Here is a 16,162-nt window from a genome sequence, read left to right on the forward strand (position 1 = left end):
CCCGCCCGCGCGCCGCGCCCCCGCCCCGGAGCCCCGCCCACAGGACGCTCCGCCCCAGCCCCGAGCGCGAGCCCGGCCGCGGCGCGCGCCCCCCTGGCGGCCGCTCGGGAGCGCCCCGGGCCGGCGCCCGCCCCTCGGGGCCCCGGAGCGCCAGCGCGGGGCACCCACCCTCCGCCTGGACTCTATGCAAACGCGCCCCCGCGGCCGCCTCGAGAGGGAGGCCGGACACCCCGCGCCCCGCCGCGGGGCCTCTCCTCCGGAAACGCGTCTGGGAATCTTTTCCCTACAGAAAAGCTCCTGGATTCGGGCTTAAGCAAAACCGCCCATTTGCATGGCTTTGTTTGCATGCGTCCGTCTTTGTTCTGTGGGAGCAGCCTTGCATTACCGGGCAAAACCTGCATGCATTCACTCAGAATTTCACTGTCAGAAAACTGAGGACGTGGGGGGTGAGGTCAGATCAGAGTCCCCTCTCATCTGGTAAACTGAGGCCCAGATGACAGCTCCCTGATCGCAGCCCTCCACGCTGCCCCCTGCCCCCCAGAGGAGCTGTGCCCAGCCTTCCTCTGCACAAAATGCCAGGGCTCCATTCCCCACCCAGGTGGAGCCGCAGGCACTGAGGGAGGACAGGAGCCCCCGGGGGCAGGGCTGGTGGGGCCTCTGGTTTGCATCTGTGTGCCCTGCCCAGGAGGCCCGCAGGCCCGGAAGGCCAAAGCAAACCGTGGCTTCCTACAACAGGGTTCCAGTCCCCCCCCTTCTATAGGCAAGAAGCTGGGGAGCCATTGGCCAATGCCGGCCCTTTCTATTTAAACAGCCCCAGCCAGCCCGACAGGGCTACTCGGCTGTGCTGGGCGCAGGGCTGTCTGGCCAGCATGTCACCCCACTTGGCTCACCAGGTCAGCCTGCTGCTGTCCCTCTCCTGCTGCTGGGCTTGCAGCTGCCACGACGCCGAGTGCTCGCCTGGGTTCAGCCTCCCTGGGGATTACCTCCTTGCAGGCCTGTTCTCAATCCACGCCGAGAGTCTGGGGGTGAGACACAAGCCCACTGTGACCCTCTGTGACAGGTGAGTAGGGGTCAGCAGACCTGTCCCTGAGGGCCATGTCCATGGGGTCTCCGCCTGCAGGCACTGGCTGGCCTTTCCCCAGCTCTGCTCCCAAGTCCGGCTGTCCTGGCTATTATCAGGCTTTGCACTGTAATTGCATCGTTATGTCCTGGCCGGCTGACCTAACTAGACATCAAGGACAAGGTCAGCGCGGCCCTTTTCCTATTCAAGCTCATACTCTTTAGCTGCCTGGAGGACCCACAGGGCTCTCCGTGGGGGACGGAGACGCGGCCTGCGGCAGGAGCGGCAGGAGCATAAGCAGGCTGGTGCCTTCACATCGACAGCAGCATCCTCAGAGAAAACATCGCTGCTGCTTTTTTTTTTAAAGATTTATTTATTTTTATACAAGAACCGGGGTACAAGCCAGATGTACAGGAGGGTGAGAGGAGTCACCAGAGAGAGAGCGGGGAACAGAACAGGCTGACCGACAGAAACACATTGCTGAGAGGAGCAGTGGACAAGACAGGAGAGGTCTGCCCCTCCATGTGGGTATCTCTGCGGCCGGCGGGGATCAAATTGGCACTGCAGAGGCTGCGGACAGCTTCACAGCGCTACGCTCACCCGCCTGGGCCACCAGGGAGGCCCAACATTGCTGCTTTTCTTTCTTTCTTTCTTTCTTTCTTTCTTTCTTTCTTTCTTTCTTTCTTTCTTTCTTTCTTTCTTTCTTTCAAAGATTGATTTATTTATTATTTATTTATGCAAGCACTGGGTACAGTCAGAAGCGCGGGAGGGTGAGAGAATTCACCAGAGATAGAGCGGGGAGCAGAGCAGGCAGAAGGACCGAAGGACACTGCTGAGGGGAGCAGCGGGCGGCAGGAGAGGTCTGCGCGCCATGCGGGACCCTCCTCTGGTGGCCGGGGAGCAGCCGGGGATCGAACCAGCACTGCAGAGGCTGCGGGCAGCTTTTCGCAACCCAGTGCTCAACCGCTGCGCCACTGGGAGACCCCCTTTTTTTTTTTTTTTTTTTTTTTTGGTGGGACCCTCGCCTGTGGCCGGGGATTGAACTGGCGCTGCAGAGGCTGCGGGCAGCCTCGCAATCTAGCTCTCAACTGCTGCACCACCTGGGAAGGCCCCATTGCTGCTTTTCTTGTAAAGGAGACAGTGGCTCAGTGGTTGAGCGCTGGGCTGCGAGGCTGCCTGCAGCCTCTGCAGCGCTGGTTCGCTCCCTGGCCGCTGAGGGTCCCGCAAAAAAAAAAAAAGACACAACTTCACAGCCACTGCAGCACGAGTTTGATCCCTGGCCAGGGAGCAACCCACATGGCACGGCAGACCTCTCCTGACTCCCCCCTGATCCCCTCAGCAGGGTATTTCAGTCAATCCACCCATTCTGGTCCCCACTCTGTCTCTGGTGAATCCTCTCACCCCCCACACCTCTGTCCTGTACCCCAGTTCTTGTATGCATAAATAAATCTTTTTTAAAAATTAAAAAAAATAAATAAATCGAGACTGAGTAAGGCACACTGCTTTCCATGATGTGGGTGGGCTGTATCCGATGAGCTGAAGACCTGAAGAGAAAAGATGGGGGTCCCCAGGAAAAGAATTCTGCCTTCAGACTCAAGCCTGCCGCTCCGACTCCCGCAGGAATCTCGGCCTGCCCTCCGTGTCTCAGACTGGCCAGCCCCAGAGTCGCGTGAGCCAGTTCCTTAAAATAAACCCGTCTGCCTGCCTCTATCCCGAGGGCTCTGCGTCTCTGGAGAATCCAGAACAACAGCAGGTTTCTCCGCTACAGGACCCGGGCACCTTCCTGGCTAAACTGCTGATGTGGATACGCGCGTTTCTCCCTGCTGCTCCCCACAGAGGCACCGCAGTGCTCCAGGGCCCTTGTGGAGATCTCGGTGGCAGAGGACCGGGCAGGGACCCCACAGGCTCCTTCCTACCCCCAAGCCTGGGTTCCAGGTGGCCGAGGGTCTCAACGGGGACCTTGTGCCTCCCTCTAGGCCCAACAGCCTCAACGGCCATGGTTACCACCACTTCCAGGCCATGCGGTTCGCCGTCCAGGAGATCAACAACTCCACGGCCCTGCTGCCCAACGTCACGCTGGGATATGAAATCTACGACGTGTGCTCCGAGTCGGCCAACGTGTACGCCGCGCTGAGCGTGCTCTCGCTGCTGGGGACGCACCTCGAGGAGGTCCCGGGAAACCTCAGCCACTCCCCCATGGCCGTGGCCGTGATCGGGCCCGACACCACCAAGCGGGCGGCCACCACCGCGGCCCTGCTCAGCCCTTTCCTGGTGCCCCTGGTGAGCGGGGCCCCGGCGGTTCCCCAGGTTGGGCTGGGGCGGGTGGGCAGGAGCTCAGGGCCAGGCTGCCCTCCTGGGTGCCCTGGTGGACACAGCTCCTTAGCCACATGGAGGTCCCTGCCCCCTGGCACTGTCCCTGTCCCCAGGTCCTTCCCACCAAGTGCAGCTTTCAGATTCGCCCGCTGGGCACTCACGGGAAACCATGTTCCTGTGAAGATTCTGTCCTTGGCTTCTTCCCCCCAGCTCTGTCACCCCTGACGCTCTGCACACTCTTGTTTCAACCCCACAACGCACCACATCCCCCGGGCCCTCTTGGTGAGAGGTGCGGAGTCCCTCAGTGCCAGGCCCACCTGCCCCTCTGGGCCTCGCCCCTTGCACGCCCCGCTGCCTCCTCCTGCCAGCGGCCACCTCTTGGGCCCTCTGCTCCCGTGCCCGGCCCTCCCCGCCCCTTCCACGGAGACTTCTCTGTGGGCCTCTGTCTTTTCTCCTGGATTCTGTGCCGACACCGCTCCTGTTCTGGCTGTGAGCTGCGGCTCTTGGCTCCCCAAGTCCTTTACATGATGACCTTATGACCCCCTTTCCTGGGCATTTATGACCCCTGTTTCACACGTGGCACCTCTGTCTGCACCTGCTGTAGAGAATTCTCTTCCCCATGTTCCCCCGAGAAGGCGGCGCTCTCCTCTGCTCACCTCTCTGGCTCCCAGGCGGGGGGCAGCTCCGAGGCCCACCTTCCCGGCTCTCACGTCCCCCCTAACTTCTGAGCGCTGGGCCTCATTTCCGGTGCTCACCCAGTGCCCCCATTTGATGGATGCACAGGCCCCAGCTGGAACTCCCCTCCCTAGGCAGCTGAGGTCTTTCTGATTCCTGCGTCCTCTGTGCAGCCCAGCCAGCAGCGCAAGGTCTGTGCACCCCAGAACTAACCTGCACTCCTGCCCCTCTGCCCCCCGCCCCAGTAGCTGGAGCCACAACTCCTGCTTTCACCTTCTCAAGGCCACACCCCATCACCATTGCCACAGCTCACTGCCGGCATCTCTCTTCTAGATACTTCCACCAGCCAGCTCAGCTCTCCCCGACTCTGGTTTTGAGCCTTTTCTAACACACCCTGCACTGAAATCTCTCCTAAAACAAGCGTGAACCCAGAGTGACTCTCCTAAAACAAGGCTGAACCCACCTGAACCCACCATGTCTCTGTGTGAGCCCATGGGGGCTCCCCCTGGCCTTCGGGTCAAGACCGAGCCCCTGGGCATGAGAGCAGAGAACTCCCGCCCTGCCATGCACACCTCTAGCTCTCCCTCCTGGCATGGCCCTCCAGTGGGGCCCAGGCCCCTCACATCACACCGTCCCATTGCCTCCTGTCGCTCCCCCTCTGAGAATGCATGGCGCCTCCCTTGCCCACGGGTGTCCCCTCCTCCCTGGAACCTGCCCCTTCTGTGCAAGCAGCTTCTCAGTCATGTCAGATCGAACTCTCCCTGAGAACCGGGGCCGAGGCCTTGTCTCCACAGCCCTGGCGCCCCCACGCCCGGCACAGGGCCGGCATTGGGGCTCAGGCGAGGCTGAGGCCCCTGAACTTGCCGACCTGAACCCCCACAGATCAGCTACGAGGCCAGCAGCGAGATCCTGACTGCGAGCCGGCAGTACCCCTCCTTCCTGCGCACCCTCCCCAGCGATGAGCACCAGGTGGAGGTCATGGTGCTGCTGCTGTGGAGGTTCCGGTGGGTCTGGATCTCGCTGGTGGGCAGCGACGGTGACTATGGGCAGATGGGGGTGCAGGCGCTGGAGTACCGGGCCACACAGCAGGGCATCTGCGTTGCCTTCAGGGGCATCGTGCCCGCCTCTGCCCAGCCTGGGGACGAGAGCATGCGGAGCCTGGTGCGCCACCTGGCCCGCGTGAGGACCACCGTTGTGGTCGTCTTTGCCAGCAGGCACCTGGCCAGGGTGTTCTTTGAGTCCGTGGTGCTGGCCAACCTGACGGCCAAGGTCTGGATCGCCTCGGAAGACTGGGCCATCTCTAGACACATCAGCAAGGTGCCGGGGATCTGGCGCATCGGCACGGTGCTGGGCGTGGCCATCCGGCAGAGGTCGGTCCCGGGCCTCCAGGCGTTTGAGGAGGCCTCTGTCCGGGCAGACCAGGGGGCCCGCCCACCTTGCCCGCAGGGCCCCCGGTGCAGCTGCAACCAGCTCTGCAGAGAGTGCCAGGCCTTCACGGAGCATACGGTGCCCACGCTGGGAGCCTTCTCCATGAGCTCTGCCTACAACGTGTACCGGGCTGTCTACGCCGCGGCCCACGGCCTCCACCAGCTCCTGGGCTGTGCCTCTGGAGCCTGTTCCAGGGGCCGAGTCGACCCTGGGGAGGTACAGTAGCACTGGCCCCCACCTCAGAGTGCTCTCCCGGGGGGCAGTGTGGCCCCTGCTTGGCCACCCAATGCTGGCGTCGGGGGGCAAGGCCCACCTTTGAGGTTTCTTCCCCTGAACTTGCCCCCATCACCCACTGATGGGGCCAACATCTCTCTTAAGGGGTCCTTTGTTGGAGGAGGCTGGTTGTGAGGGTTGAGGGGAGGTGGCTCTGAGGAAGGGACTAGAACTTCCAGACTGCCCAGGAGAAGCCCGAGAAGGCCCCACATACTTGCTTCCTGGGCCTCCCAGGCCTGGGTCCAGAGGGTGGAGGAGGCACTGCCGACGGCGCCACCATCCACCCCTCATTGTTCCAGCTCCTGGAGCAGATCCGCAAGGTGAATTTCCCGCTATACGGGGACTCTTTGGCATTTAATGACAAGGGGGACCCGCTCAGTGGCTATGACATAATTGCCTGGAACTGGATTGGCCTCCAGTGGAACTTCAGTGTCATTGGCTCCTCCACGTGGTCTCCAGTTCAGCTGGACATTGATGAGACCAAGATCCAGTGGCACGGAAAGGACAACCAGGTAATGCCTCGTGGGTGGCCCAGAGCTGGGGGCGGTGCTGACACAGCTGGCATGGAGCGGGAGGCCCCAGGGACCACTCTACCCCACCCTGCCAGGGAAACTCCGTGGGCTGGTGGACAGCTGCTGTCGGCTCACAAACCCGGGGCAGCGCTCAGGGAGCAGCTGGTGGGGCAGAGGCACAGAGGCCGCTTTCTGCTCCATGTGCGGGCACCTCCAGATGGATGCAGAGCACCCATGGCTTCTTGCAGGTGCCCACGTCTGTGTGCTCCAGTGACTGTCCGGAAGGGCATCAGCGAGTGATTATGGGGTTTTTCCACTGTTGTTTTGAGTGTGTGCCCTGTGAGGCTGGCACATTCCTCAACAAGAGTGGTGAGTGGCCCAGCCAGCGGGCAAATGACCCTGCACTCCTCCGGCCTGGATGGCCGGGGCCCCAGAACCCAGGCCCTGGTCCCTTTGCTGCCAGTTCGGTTCAGATTGGAGGCTACCTGCCGCCACCAGAGAGAATTCAGATCAGAGAGTGCCAGTGAAAGCCTCAGACCTCACTGGATCCTTAATCAGTGACCCCCCCCCCGCCCTCCAACTCCTACAGATGCAATCGTATCCGAGTTCAAACTCGTCATCCAACTGGATGCAGCTCTTGTTCCCAGAGTACCTCCCCATGATTTCTATATCCAGTCTCTTCTCTTGCCCATACCAAACACAGCCAGCGCCTGAATAGCTTGGCCCGGACATAGTAGGGTGTCTGCAAAGGAAAAAAAACCCACACCTTACCCAGTAGTACAAGGTCAAGATCAGACAGCTGGAAGAAGTTCAGCCCAGGACTGGCCTCCAGAGGCTACATTTGTTCCTTTTACTATTTCTGTGGGCATAGGAATGTATCTTTTCTGTCCTGGGAGAGCTGGCTCAAAGAATCCACAGAGCAACAGCTTAAGAACATTATTGGTGGAAAGGCTGGGGAAAGAGCTGAAAACACCTTTCCTTTGGGGGTGGCTGTTCCCATTGGATCATAAACTCACTGGCCTGTGGGCAGAGTTAGCAGGAGGGAGCCCTAAGGATCTCTTGGTTTGTAACCCTGGCTGGGATCATGAGCCAGAGAGAACCTACCCACGTGTCTCTGGGGTCGTAATAACACACCTTGAAGAAACACTTGGCCCCGGGCCTCACTCTGGGGCGCCTCCATCTCACTGTGCCCAGCAGAGCTCAGCTCCTGCAGGTCCTGCCCTCCTAGCACCTTGTGGGTCTCATGGCCTCCCATCCTGCTCTGTTGACCTGGTTCTCCTTCCCTTCCAGACCCCCACAGCTGCCAGCCTTGTGGGAAAGAAGAGTGGGCACCAAAGGAAAGCCAGACCTGCTTCCCACGCACCGTGGTTTTTCTGACTTGGCATGAGCCCATCTCTTGGGTGCTGCTGGCAGCTAATACGCTGTTGCTACTGCTGCTGGCTGGCACTGTGGGCCTGTTTGCCCGGCACCTAGACACCCCAGTGGTGAGATCAGCTGGGGGCCGGCTGTGCTTTCTCATGCTGGGTTCCCTGGCGGGGGGCAGCTGCAGCCTCTATGGCTTCTTTGGGGAGCCCACGCTGCCCATGTGCTTAATGCGCCAAGCCCTCTTTTCTCTCAGTTTTGCCATTTTCCTTTCCTGCCTGACAATCCGCTCCTTCCAGCTGGTCTTCATCTTCAAGTTTTCCACCAAACTGCCCATGTTTTACCAAGCCTGGGTCCAAAACCACGGTGCGGGGCTGTTTGTGGTGATCAGCTCAACGGCCCAGCTGCTCATCTGTCTGACTTGGCTGGCAGTGTGGACACCGCTGCCCACCAGGGACTACCAGCGCTTTCCTCAGCTGGTGGTGCTTGACTGCACCGAGGCCAACTCAGTGGGCTTCATGCTGGCTTTCGCCTACAACGCCTGCCTCTTGGTGAGCGCCTTCGCCTGCAGCTACCTGGGCAAGGACCTTCCCGAGAACTACAATGAGGCCAAGTGTGTCACCTTCAGCCTGCTCCTCAACTTCGTGACCTGGATCGCCTTCTTCACCATGACCAGCGTCTACCAGGGCCAGTACCTGACCGCGGTCAACGTGCTGGCCGCCCTGAGCAGCCTGAGCAGCGGCTTCAGCGGGTACTTCCTCCCCAAGTGCTATGTCATCCTCCGCCGCCCAGACCTCAACAGCACGGAGCACTTCCAAGCCTCCATCCAGGATTACACCAGGCGCTGCGGCTCCTCCTGACCACCGCCCGGGGGCCTCGCGGGCAGGCTGGGCGGGAGAGGCTGAGAGGAGCCTGGGGCGATGGAGGCCTCCGGGCTCCTGAACTTGGCTCCGGGAGTGTAAACCCGCGGGAGAGCCCAGTCCGCGCTCCAGGGCGCCAATAAAGAGATGACGTGCTCAGCTGAGTGTCGGTGGCGCTTTCCGTCCGGGGAGAAGGGAACCGCGCGCCCCAGACCGGCAGCGGGGCGCCGGGACCGGAACTTCAGGACGCGGCCCAGGCCCCGCTTGGCGTTGCTAGGCAACCGCGGAGGCGGTCCCAGGGCCGCGTGAACGGGACTAGCCCCGCCTCCCGCCGCATGCGATTGGCTGCTCTCCGCGTGGCCCCGCCCCGGGGGCCGGCGCGAGGCCCTCCGCCTCCCGGGCGCCCGCCCCGGCCGGCGCGCCCTGACGTCACGTCCGGCGGTGGCGACGGCGGCGTCTCCCGCGGTCTGCCGGCACGTACGGCCGGGCGGTGGGCCGGGCGGCGGCGGGGCCGGCCGGCGGGCGGCGGGGGCGGACCGGCCGGTGAGGAGGCGGGGGCCGGGGCGGGGGGCCGCCGGGCCGCCGGGGCCGCTGGCGCGCGTGGGGCCGCGGCCGCCTTCCGCCCGGAGGCCGGGGTGTGTGGGCGCGGCGTGGGCTCCGCTCGCTGCCGCCGCCGCCCGCCGCGCGGGTCCCTGGCCGTGCCGGCCGCGCGGGCCGCGTGACCCCGCGCCTCTTCCCAGACTGACCCTCCACCAGCCCCCCACGACCCGGCCCTGTGCCCCGCCCGGCCCCTCCTCGCGGGGGTCCGCCTGACCCCCGCCCGCTGCTCTCACTGCCCGGGCCCCTGCCGGGGAGGCGCCCAGTAGCCCCTCTGGCCTCGACCCAGACCCTCTGATGAGCAGAGTCCATGACCCCCTCCCCTCTTGCCACCCCGGGGCGGGCTGGCCACGGTGTCACTTCTGCCTTCCCCCCGCAGACGGACCATGGACGGCTCCTTCGTGCAGCACAGCGTGAGGGTTCTGCAGGAGCTCAACAAGCAGCGGGAGAAGGGCCAGTACTGCGACGCCACCCTGGACGTCGGGGGCCTGGTGTTCAAGGCACACTGGAGCGTCCTTGCCTGCTGCAGCCACTTCTTCCAGAGCCTTAATGGGGATGGCTCTGGGGGCAGTGTTGTCCTCCCTGCCGTCTTTGCTGAGATCTTTGGCCTCCTGTTGGACTTTTTCTACACTGGTCACCTGGCCCTCACCTCGGGAAACCGGGATCAGGTGCTCCTGGCTGCCAGGGAGTTACGAGTGCCTGAGGCCGTGGAGCTGTGCCAGAGTTTCAAGCCCAAAACCTCAATGGGACAGGCACCGAATGGCCACAGTGGGCCGGGGAAACCTGCCCCCCGGGATGTGATTAGCCATCTGAAGGAGCCTGCAAGCTTGGGGGAAGAGGAAGTTTCAAGGACTCTCGGTCAAGTCCCCAAGGATCAGGAACCCAGTGGCAGTTACAGCCCCCAGGGACCTCAGCTTGGTCTCCCTGCTCATAGTGAGAGCCCTTCCTTTCTCCGTGGGAAGCTCAAGCAGGCCTTGAAGCTTTGTCCCCCAGAGGACAAGGAGCCTGAGGATTGCAAAGTACCCCCGAGGCCCTTTGAGGCTGATGGTGCCCAGCTGCAAGGCGGGACTAGTGAGGTACTGTGCTCAGGGTGCTGGAAATGGGAAGGCAGGAGGTGGGGAGAGAAGTGGATTCGCTCCCGAGATAATCCGGACCCCAAGGTAGAAGCTCAGTTACGTGGGTTTGGAGCAGCCTTTCCTCAAACATAGGAAGCGGGTCTGTCCTGCAGTGTCGGGCTGACCCTCTTCGAGTCACAGCTGTCCCTACTTGCCAGTTCTTAGGTCGGAGGGGGCGGCTTTAGGGCTACAGGTGTTTCCCCCGGGTGGTGAAATCCAGCCACACTTCTAGTTCCCCGCAAGTAGAGCCACTATCCTCCAAATCCGAGATTCAGATCCTGCCTGCCCTGGGGCCCTGCAGGGAGCTCATGGGGGGGCTGGAACTGCGGGGCGGCCAGCTACTCCCCAGAGTTCCTGCCGATCTCGCCCCCTCCTTCTGCCTCTTCTGCCCTAGTGGGAAGTGGTGGTTCAAGTTGAGGACGACGGCGACGGAGACTATGTTTCTGAGACTGAGACTGTCCCAAGCAGGAGGAAATCAAACGTAATCCGGCAGCCGTGTGCTGCTGAGCCAGCCCCGAGCGCGGCGTCCCTCACCGCCGAGCCCGCTGAGAACAGAAAAGGTACAGCGGTGCCTGTTGAATGCCCCACGTGTCATAAAAAGTTCCTCAGCAAATATTACCTGAAAGTCCACAACAGGTAAACCTTCTGTTTTTTATTTTCTTTTCTGCCTGCATTTGCACATTGGGGGAGTGGGGGCAAGTCAGCCCGGGCTCTGCGGGGGGGGGGTGGGCCTGAGGCACCAGGTTGGGGTCAGATTCCCCCTTTCTCCCCTTCCCCCATGAGCCTGCGGCTGGAGGGGTTTGTGGACAGCTTGTCCATAGGCCCCGCCCTCTGTGGACCTTGACCTCCAGCTGCCTATGCCCAGGGCACTCGAAGCCCGGGGCCTGCACGGAGCTGAGCCTCGACCCCAGCTGGTTCCTTAGCCTGGCAGTGGGGCCTTCGGCCGAGAGGTCAATCGTCAGGGTCGGCGCTGTCTTTTCTGGGGAAACGCCAGCTCCGGGTGTCCCTGCAGTGCCCGCTGAGGTAACCAGACGCCTGGCGAAGCTGTTGTAACTTAAAAGCAACCGAGGTGAAAGCAGCCCGGACGCGTCAGCCACATGTCGCGTGCTCCGTGGCCGCGCGGCTCTGGGCTGCCGAGTTTGACAGCGTGTCCCGGTCGCCGAGCGGCTCTGGGCTGCGCTGCTCCTGGGGGGACACCCCTGGACACCGCAAGTCAGTGGTGCAGTTCCTGGCCGAGCCAGGTGGGGCCTTTTCACAGCAGGTGCTCTGGGAGGCCATGGCCGCTGCTGCGCTCCCCGCTTTGGGGCAGTGGAGTCTGGGGAGGCCCCAGGAGGGGAGGAAAGGGGGGTGGGGGCTTGCATGGCCTGGATGCTCCCGCAGTGTAAGGCTCAGGAGCTGGGGCCACCCCCATGCCTACCTGGGCTGCGGGCTGCCCTGCTGGCCCTGACAGCTGGGAGGGGCCCGGCCTCACGGGGTCAGCGGGTGGGGGAGGACGGTCGTTACCCGCCGAGCAGACGGTGGAGCAAGCGGCAGGGGTTGAGGGAAGAGCCAGAGCAGAGGCGCTGGGGGGGCGCGAGTGTGGTCAGCGAGCAGCAGGGGCCTGGGAGGGAGGTCCCACGGCCCCCAGGTCTTTGCTCAGGGCGAAGTGGGCAGCGTGAAGGGCCGTGAACAAAGCAGTGACGAGAGCTGACTCGCAGTTCATGCCCGTCTGGCTCCCGAGGTCCAGCCACGTCAGGGAGGCAGGCCCGGAGAGCAGGGGGCAGGCTCAGGCAGCAGCCCGGGGCGGGGGTGCTGTGGGCAGGCCCGGCCACCCTTGGGGTGGCGGTAGCTGTGGCGCTGTCAGATTCTGGCCTCAGTTCTGAAGGGAGACCCCGTGCAGGTTTCGGGAGTCCGGACTCGGGGGTCGTTTCCGCCTTCAGAGCCGTGTTGGTCAGCCAGCCCCCGCCAGCCTGTGTGGATCTGGCAGAGGTGGGGGTCTCTGAGCGGCCCCTCTCTCCTCGCAGAGGAGGGGGTCTGGGCTGACGTGCAGGTTTACCCGCTCGTCCCCCACGGGCGGCCCCAGGAGTCCTCGGGCTGCACTGCTGGGCGGCGGGCTGTCCGCTCAGCCGACGGCCTGTGACTCCTGGCAGGAAACACACAGGGGAGAAGCCCTTCGAGTGTCCCAAGTGTGGAAAGTGTTACTTTCGGAAGGAGAATCTCCTGGAGCACGAAGCCCGGAACTGTGTGAACCGCTCAGAACAGGTACCCATGGGCGGCCCAGATCCTGCTGGCAGGGCCCGCGGGCCTCTGTCCTCCTGCCTTCGGGAGGGGCCCCTGGGGAAGGGACAGGACTAAACTCGAGCGCAGAGGGTCTACAGCTACTTTGGATGCTGTCGGGTCCCCCCTCGGTGTTACAGGTGGGGACACAGGTCCTAGGCGCGGAAGGGACAAGCCCCCGAAGGGCCTTTGTCTGCCCAGGCCCCTGCGCTAGGGAACAGGGGTGCCACCGTGGGGGATGGCTGCTGAGAGGCCACCTGGCTGCACCCCCTGCCCTGCTGGCCAGCTGAGCTCCACCCTTCTCTCGCCAGAGGCCTGTTTCCTGGGGCAGGGGCTGTAGGTAAAGCCGCCCCTTCCCTGCCCCAGCCAGCTTGGTGGGTGTGCAGCACTCGGCCAGGGGCAGCGGCAGGGCAGCAGTTACTGTTGCCCTCTCCCAGCCTAGTGCCCCTGCTTCGGGCAGACCCAGGCAGTGGCTGCTGTCGCAGGCAGAGGGCCCCCTGACACCAGCCCTGCTTGCCCCCACACTACCAGGTCTTCACGTGCTCCGTGTGCCAGGAGACCTTCCGCCGGAGGATGGAGCTGCGGGTGCACATGGTGTCCCACACCGGGGAGATGCCCTACAAGGTCAGGCTTGCCGGTCCCCAGCGCCGTGGTCCAGCCCGGGATTCCCCTGGCCGAGCCCTTTATGTGGGTTGGTGGCAGGCACCTCCCCCTTGCCAGCCTTCCCTGCCCATCCAGTGCCCCCAAACCAATGGGCAGCACCACGAGCTCTTTCTGGCACCTCATCTCTTTCCCTGGAGGGCAAGCTCAGCACCCCTGTGGGCCTGGCCTCACAGTAGCCACAGAGCCCCCTGGGATCTCTGGCTTGGGCCTGCCCTCAGATTGCTGCCCTAAAGCCTGGGTGCCCAGGGTCCCGTTGGCGCGGGCTGCCTCTGAAGTGACTGCGCCCGCTTTCCAGTGCTCCTCCTGCTCCCAGCAGTTCATGCAGAAGAAGGACTTGCAAAGCCACATGATCAAGCTGCACGGCGCCCCCAAGCCCCACGCGGTACGTGCCGGCTGTGCTTAGGGCGTTCTCGGGTCCAGTGTAGGCAGCCCCGCCCTGTGGTCATCTTGACCCTGCTCCCTCCGCCCGCAGTGCCCCACCTGTGCCAAGTGCTTCCTGTCCCGGACGGAGCTGCAGCTGCACGAGGCCTTCAAGCACCGCGGGGAGAAGCTGTTTGTGTGCGAGGAGTGCGGGCACCGGGCCTCCAGCCGGAATGGCTTGCAGATGCACATCAAGGCCAAGCACAGGTGGGGCCAGGGAGGCAGCTTCCCCCTGCCCTTCCTGGCAGGAGCGAGTTTGCCAAGCCAAGAGTCTGGGGGAGGGGATTTCAGGCTAAGAGGAGGCTCTGCGCCTCCCTGAGTGTGACCTTAGGATGGAGTCGGTGCCCCCTTCCTGGCACTGCCCAAGCCCTCCTGCCAGGCTCCTTGTCGTAGCCCAGGCCAGTGTCCATGGCTCAAGGAGGCCAACTTTGGCCTCGCCTGTTCCCTTAATCCGAGGCCAGGCCTGCTCGCCACTGTAGAGCGCGAAGGGGCCGGTTCCCTGATCGCTGCCTCTGCTGTGCCCCCCGCCCGGACAGGAACGAGCGGCCGTATGTCTGTGAGTTCTGCAGCCACGCTTTCACCCAGAAGGCCAACCTCAACATGCACCTGCGCACGCACACGGGCGAGAAGCCCTTCCAGTGCCACCTCTGTGGCAAGACCTTCCGCACCCAAGGTGAGGCAGGCCCGTCCCTTTCCCGTCCCGTGGGCCTACGGCCCTGTGGCTCAGCCCTCACCCTGTCCCCACAGCCAGCCTGGACAAGCACAACCGCACTCACACTGGTGAGAGGCCCTTCAGCTGTGAGTTCTGCCAGCAGCGCTTCACCGAGAAGGGGCCGCTGCTGCGGCACGTGGCCAGCCGCCACCAGGAGGGCCGGCCCCACTTCTGCCAGATCTGCGGGAAGACCTTCAAGGGTACCTGGGTTGGCGGGGTCAGAGTTGGGGGGGTCTCAAAGTCAGGAGCAGCGGCGGCTGTGTGTGCTCTTCTCGACGCCAGAGCTTCCCCTTTCCACCTCCCCCATGTCACCACGCAGCTGCTTATGCTTTCGCTGGTGGGGGAGCCCCTCAGGGCCTGTGCGGTGGCGGCCTTGGGGCGGAGCCTTGGAGCCCTCGGCCTGGGTCACAGGGGCATCCCCTGGATGCTGGACCGCCCCCCCATCCCTTCCTGCCAGGGCTCCTTGCTTGCCCTGGGCTTGCCGCCTCTCCTCAGGGCAGGCCCTGCCACCGCCCATCTCCCTGAGCCCCGCCCTCCCTCCCGCAGCCGTGGAGCAGCTACGCGTGCACGTGCGGAGGCACAAGGGGGTGAGGAAGTTCGAGTGCACCGAGTGTGGCTACAAGTTCACCCGCCAGGTAGGTCCCCGGCTCACTGCTCTGCCGCTCGCCCCCCCCCACTTCCGTCCAGCCTGGCCCTGAGTGCCCGCTCGCCCCCAGGCCCACCTCCGGAGGCACATGGAGATCCACGACCGGGTGGAGAACTACAACCCCCGGCAGCGCAAGCTCCGGAACCTGGTCATCGAGGACGAGAAGGTGGTGGTTGTGGCGCTGCAGCCGCCCGCTGAGCTGGAGGTGGGCTCGGCCGAGGTCATCGTGGAGTCCCTGGCCCAGGGCGGCCTGGCCTCCCAGCTCCCTGGCCAGAGACTGTGCGCGGAGGAGAGCTTTGCGAGCCCAGGGGTCATGGAGCCCCCCCTCATCATCACAGCCTCCATCCCCGAGGACTGTGACACGTAGCCCCCCACAGCCCACCGACTCCCTCCCCCAATAAACCACACGGCTTTGGACTCCAGCACGTCAGCCCATCCGGTGGTCTGTTCCCGGTAACCGGCCCCAGGGCTGTGCTGCTCACGTGTCCTGAGAAGGGAGGGCGCCTGCGCCTGTTAAGCCAGCAGCTTCTTGTCGGAGACCCGGGCGCAGCACTTGGCCCAGAGCTGTGGGGCCCGACATGTAGCCAGGCACGCGCCCGGCGTGCATCTCCCCGTTGTCCTTCCGGAGTCTCAGCTGAGCAGTGGCCTGGAATGGCACGGGGCCCCTGCTCAGGCTGGGGTGCTGCCAGCCAGGGGTGTGGAGGCGGTCCCCGCAGTCCTTGCTGGCCCCAGACAAGGGCGCATGAGGGTGTGCGTGAGCACAGGGGCCTGGGGAGGGGCGTGGCTAGGGCCTCTGGACCCAAATGTGGCTGCCCAGCGGGGCCTTTCCCTGGGGAGCCCTACTTGCTTTGGGGCGCAAGCCACATGGGGCCCAGTGTGGCAAGAGGCCCTGATGGTCCCCAGGCTCCCTAGCTCCTGAAGTGGGGTACCGCCGTGCCTTGGAAGAGGGCATAGTTGTCACGGTCACTTGCCCTGACATCCAGCTCCCTTAGTGACGGCTCTAGGCGGGGGCAGAGCTACTAACAGAACCAGCCTCTAGATAGTCCCCTCAATGGGTAACTCACTGTCCGGCTGCCCTGGAGTCTGCCCTCGAGGCCCTATTGGCACTGGTCCGGGTTCTTGGTGGCTGGTGCCAAGGGGAACCATCCCAAGGAAGGTTGAGGTTGCGGGGTCTTTTTAACACCTTGGACCTTGGAAGTCCATCACTTCCGCCATGTTGTTGGCCCAGGCAGTGACCAAAGAAGTCCCTCCACTGCTTGATGGGATGGGG

The 16,162-nt window shown here is 63.7% G+C and overlaps 2 protein-coding genes across 6 annotated transcripts; both read left to right on the top strand.

Moving 5' to 3' along the window:
* Positions 1-214: 214 nt before the first annotated feature.
* Positions 215-8,635, top strand: TAS1R1 (taste 1 receptor member 1). 5 transcript variants are annotated; one of them, XM_037499071.2, is made up of 7 exons: positions 215-1,060; positions 3,037-3,340; positions 4,931-5,052; positions 5,260-5,692; positions 6,049-6,261; positions 6,510-6,630; positions 7,552-8,635. In XM_037499071.2, the coding sequence occupies exons 1-7, from the start codon at positions 870-872 to the stop codon at positions 8,481-8,483; spliced, it is 2,316 nt and encodes a 771-aa protein (XP_037354968.1). In that variant the 5' UTR covers positions 215-869; the 3' UTR covers positions 8,484-8,635. The 5 variants fall into 5 exon arrangements, with proteins under 5 accessions (XP_037354968.1, XP_037354970.1, XP_037354967.1 ...); XM_037499073.2 differs by having other exon boundaries at positions 5,263-5,692; XM_037499070.2 differs by having other exon boundaries at positions 4,931-5,692.
* Positions 8,636-8,994: 359 nt separating this feature from the next.
* Positions 8,995-15,312, top strand: ZBTB48 (zinc finger and BTB domain containing 48). Its single transcript, XM_037498944.2, has 11 exons — positions 8,995-9,026; positions 9,460-10,156; positions 10,590-10,831; positions 12,325-12,436; positions 12,983-13,075; positions 13,410-13,496; positions 13,587-13,741; positions 14,071-14,207; positions 14,282-14,446; positions 14,793-14,881; positions 14,963-15,312. The coding sequence occupies exons 2-11, from the start codon at positions 9,467-9,469 to the stop codon at positions 15,257-15,259; spliced, it is 2,067 nt and encodes a 688-aa protein (XP_037354841.1). The 5' UTR covers positions 8,995-9,026; positions 9,460-9,466; the 3' UTR covers positions 15,260-15,312.
* Positions 15,313-16,162: the final 850 nt, after the last annotated feature.

This window comes from Talpa occidentalis, unplaced genomic scaffold, assembly GCF_014898055.3.
Source record: "Talpa occidentalis isolate TD23 unplaced genomic scaffold, MPIMG_talOcc4v2.1 talOcc4.9, whole genome shotgun sequence".
Lineage (NCBI taxonomy): Eukaryota > Metazoa > Chordata > Mammalia > Eulipotyphla > Talpidae > Talpa > Talpa occidentalis.

Excerpts from the sequence above, each read along its gene's own strand:
- TAS1R1 (XM_037499070.2), top strand. The coding sequence starts at position 870 with ATGTCACCCCACTTGGCTCACCAGGTCAGCCTGCTGCTGTCCCTCTCC. Across the intron at positions 5,693-6,048 it reads GCCGAGTCGACCCTGGGGAG|CTCCTGGAGCAGATCCGCAA; the intron begins GTACAGTAGCAC and ends TCATTGTTCCAG. Across the intron at positions 6,631-7,551 it reads CACATTCCTCAACAAGAGTG|ACCCCCACAGCTGCCAGCCT; the intron begins GTGAGTGGCCCA and ends CTTCCCTTCCAG.
- ZBTB48 (XM_037498944.2), top strand. The coding sequence starts at position 9,467 with ATGGACGGCTCCTTCGTGCAGCACAGCGTGAGGGTTCTGCAGGAGCTC. Across the intron at positions 13,742-14,070 it reads CACATCAAGGCCAAGCACAG|GAACGAGCGGCCGTATGTCT; the intron begins GTGGGGCCAGGG and ends CCGCCCGGACAG. Across the intron at positions 14,882-14,962 it reads GCTACAAGTTCACCCGCCAG|GCCCACCTCCGGAGGCACAT; the intron begins GTAGGTCCCCGG and ends GCTCGCCCCCAG.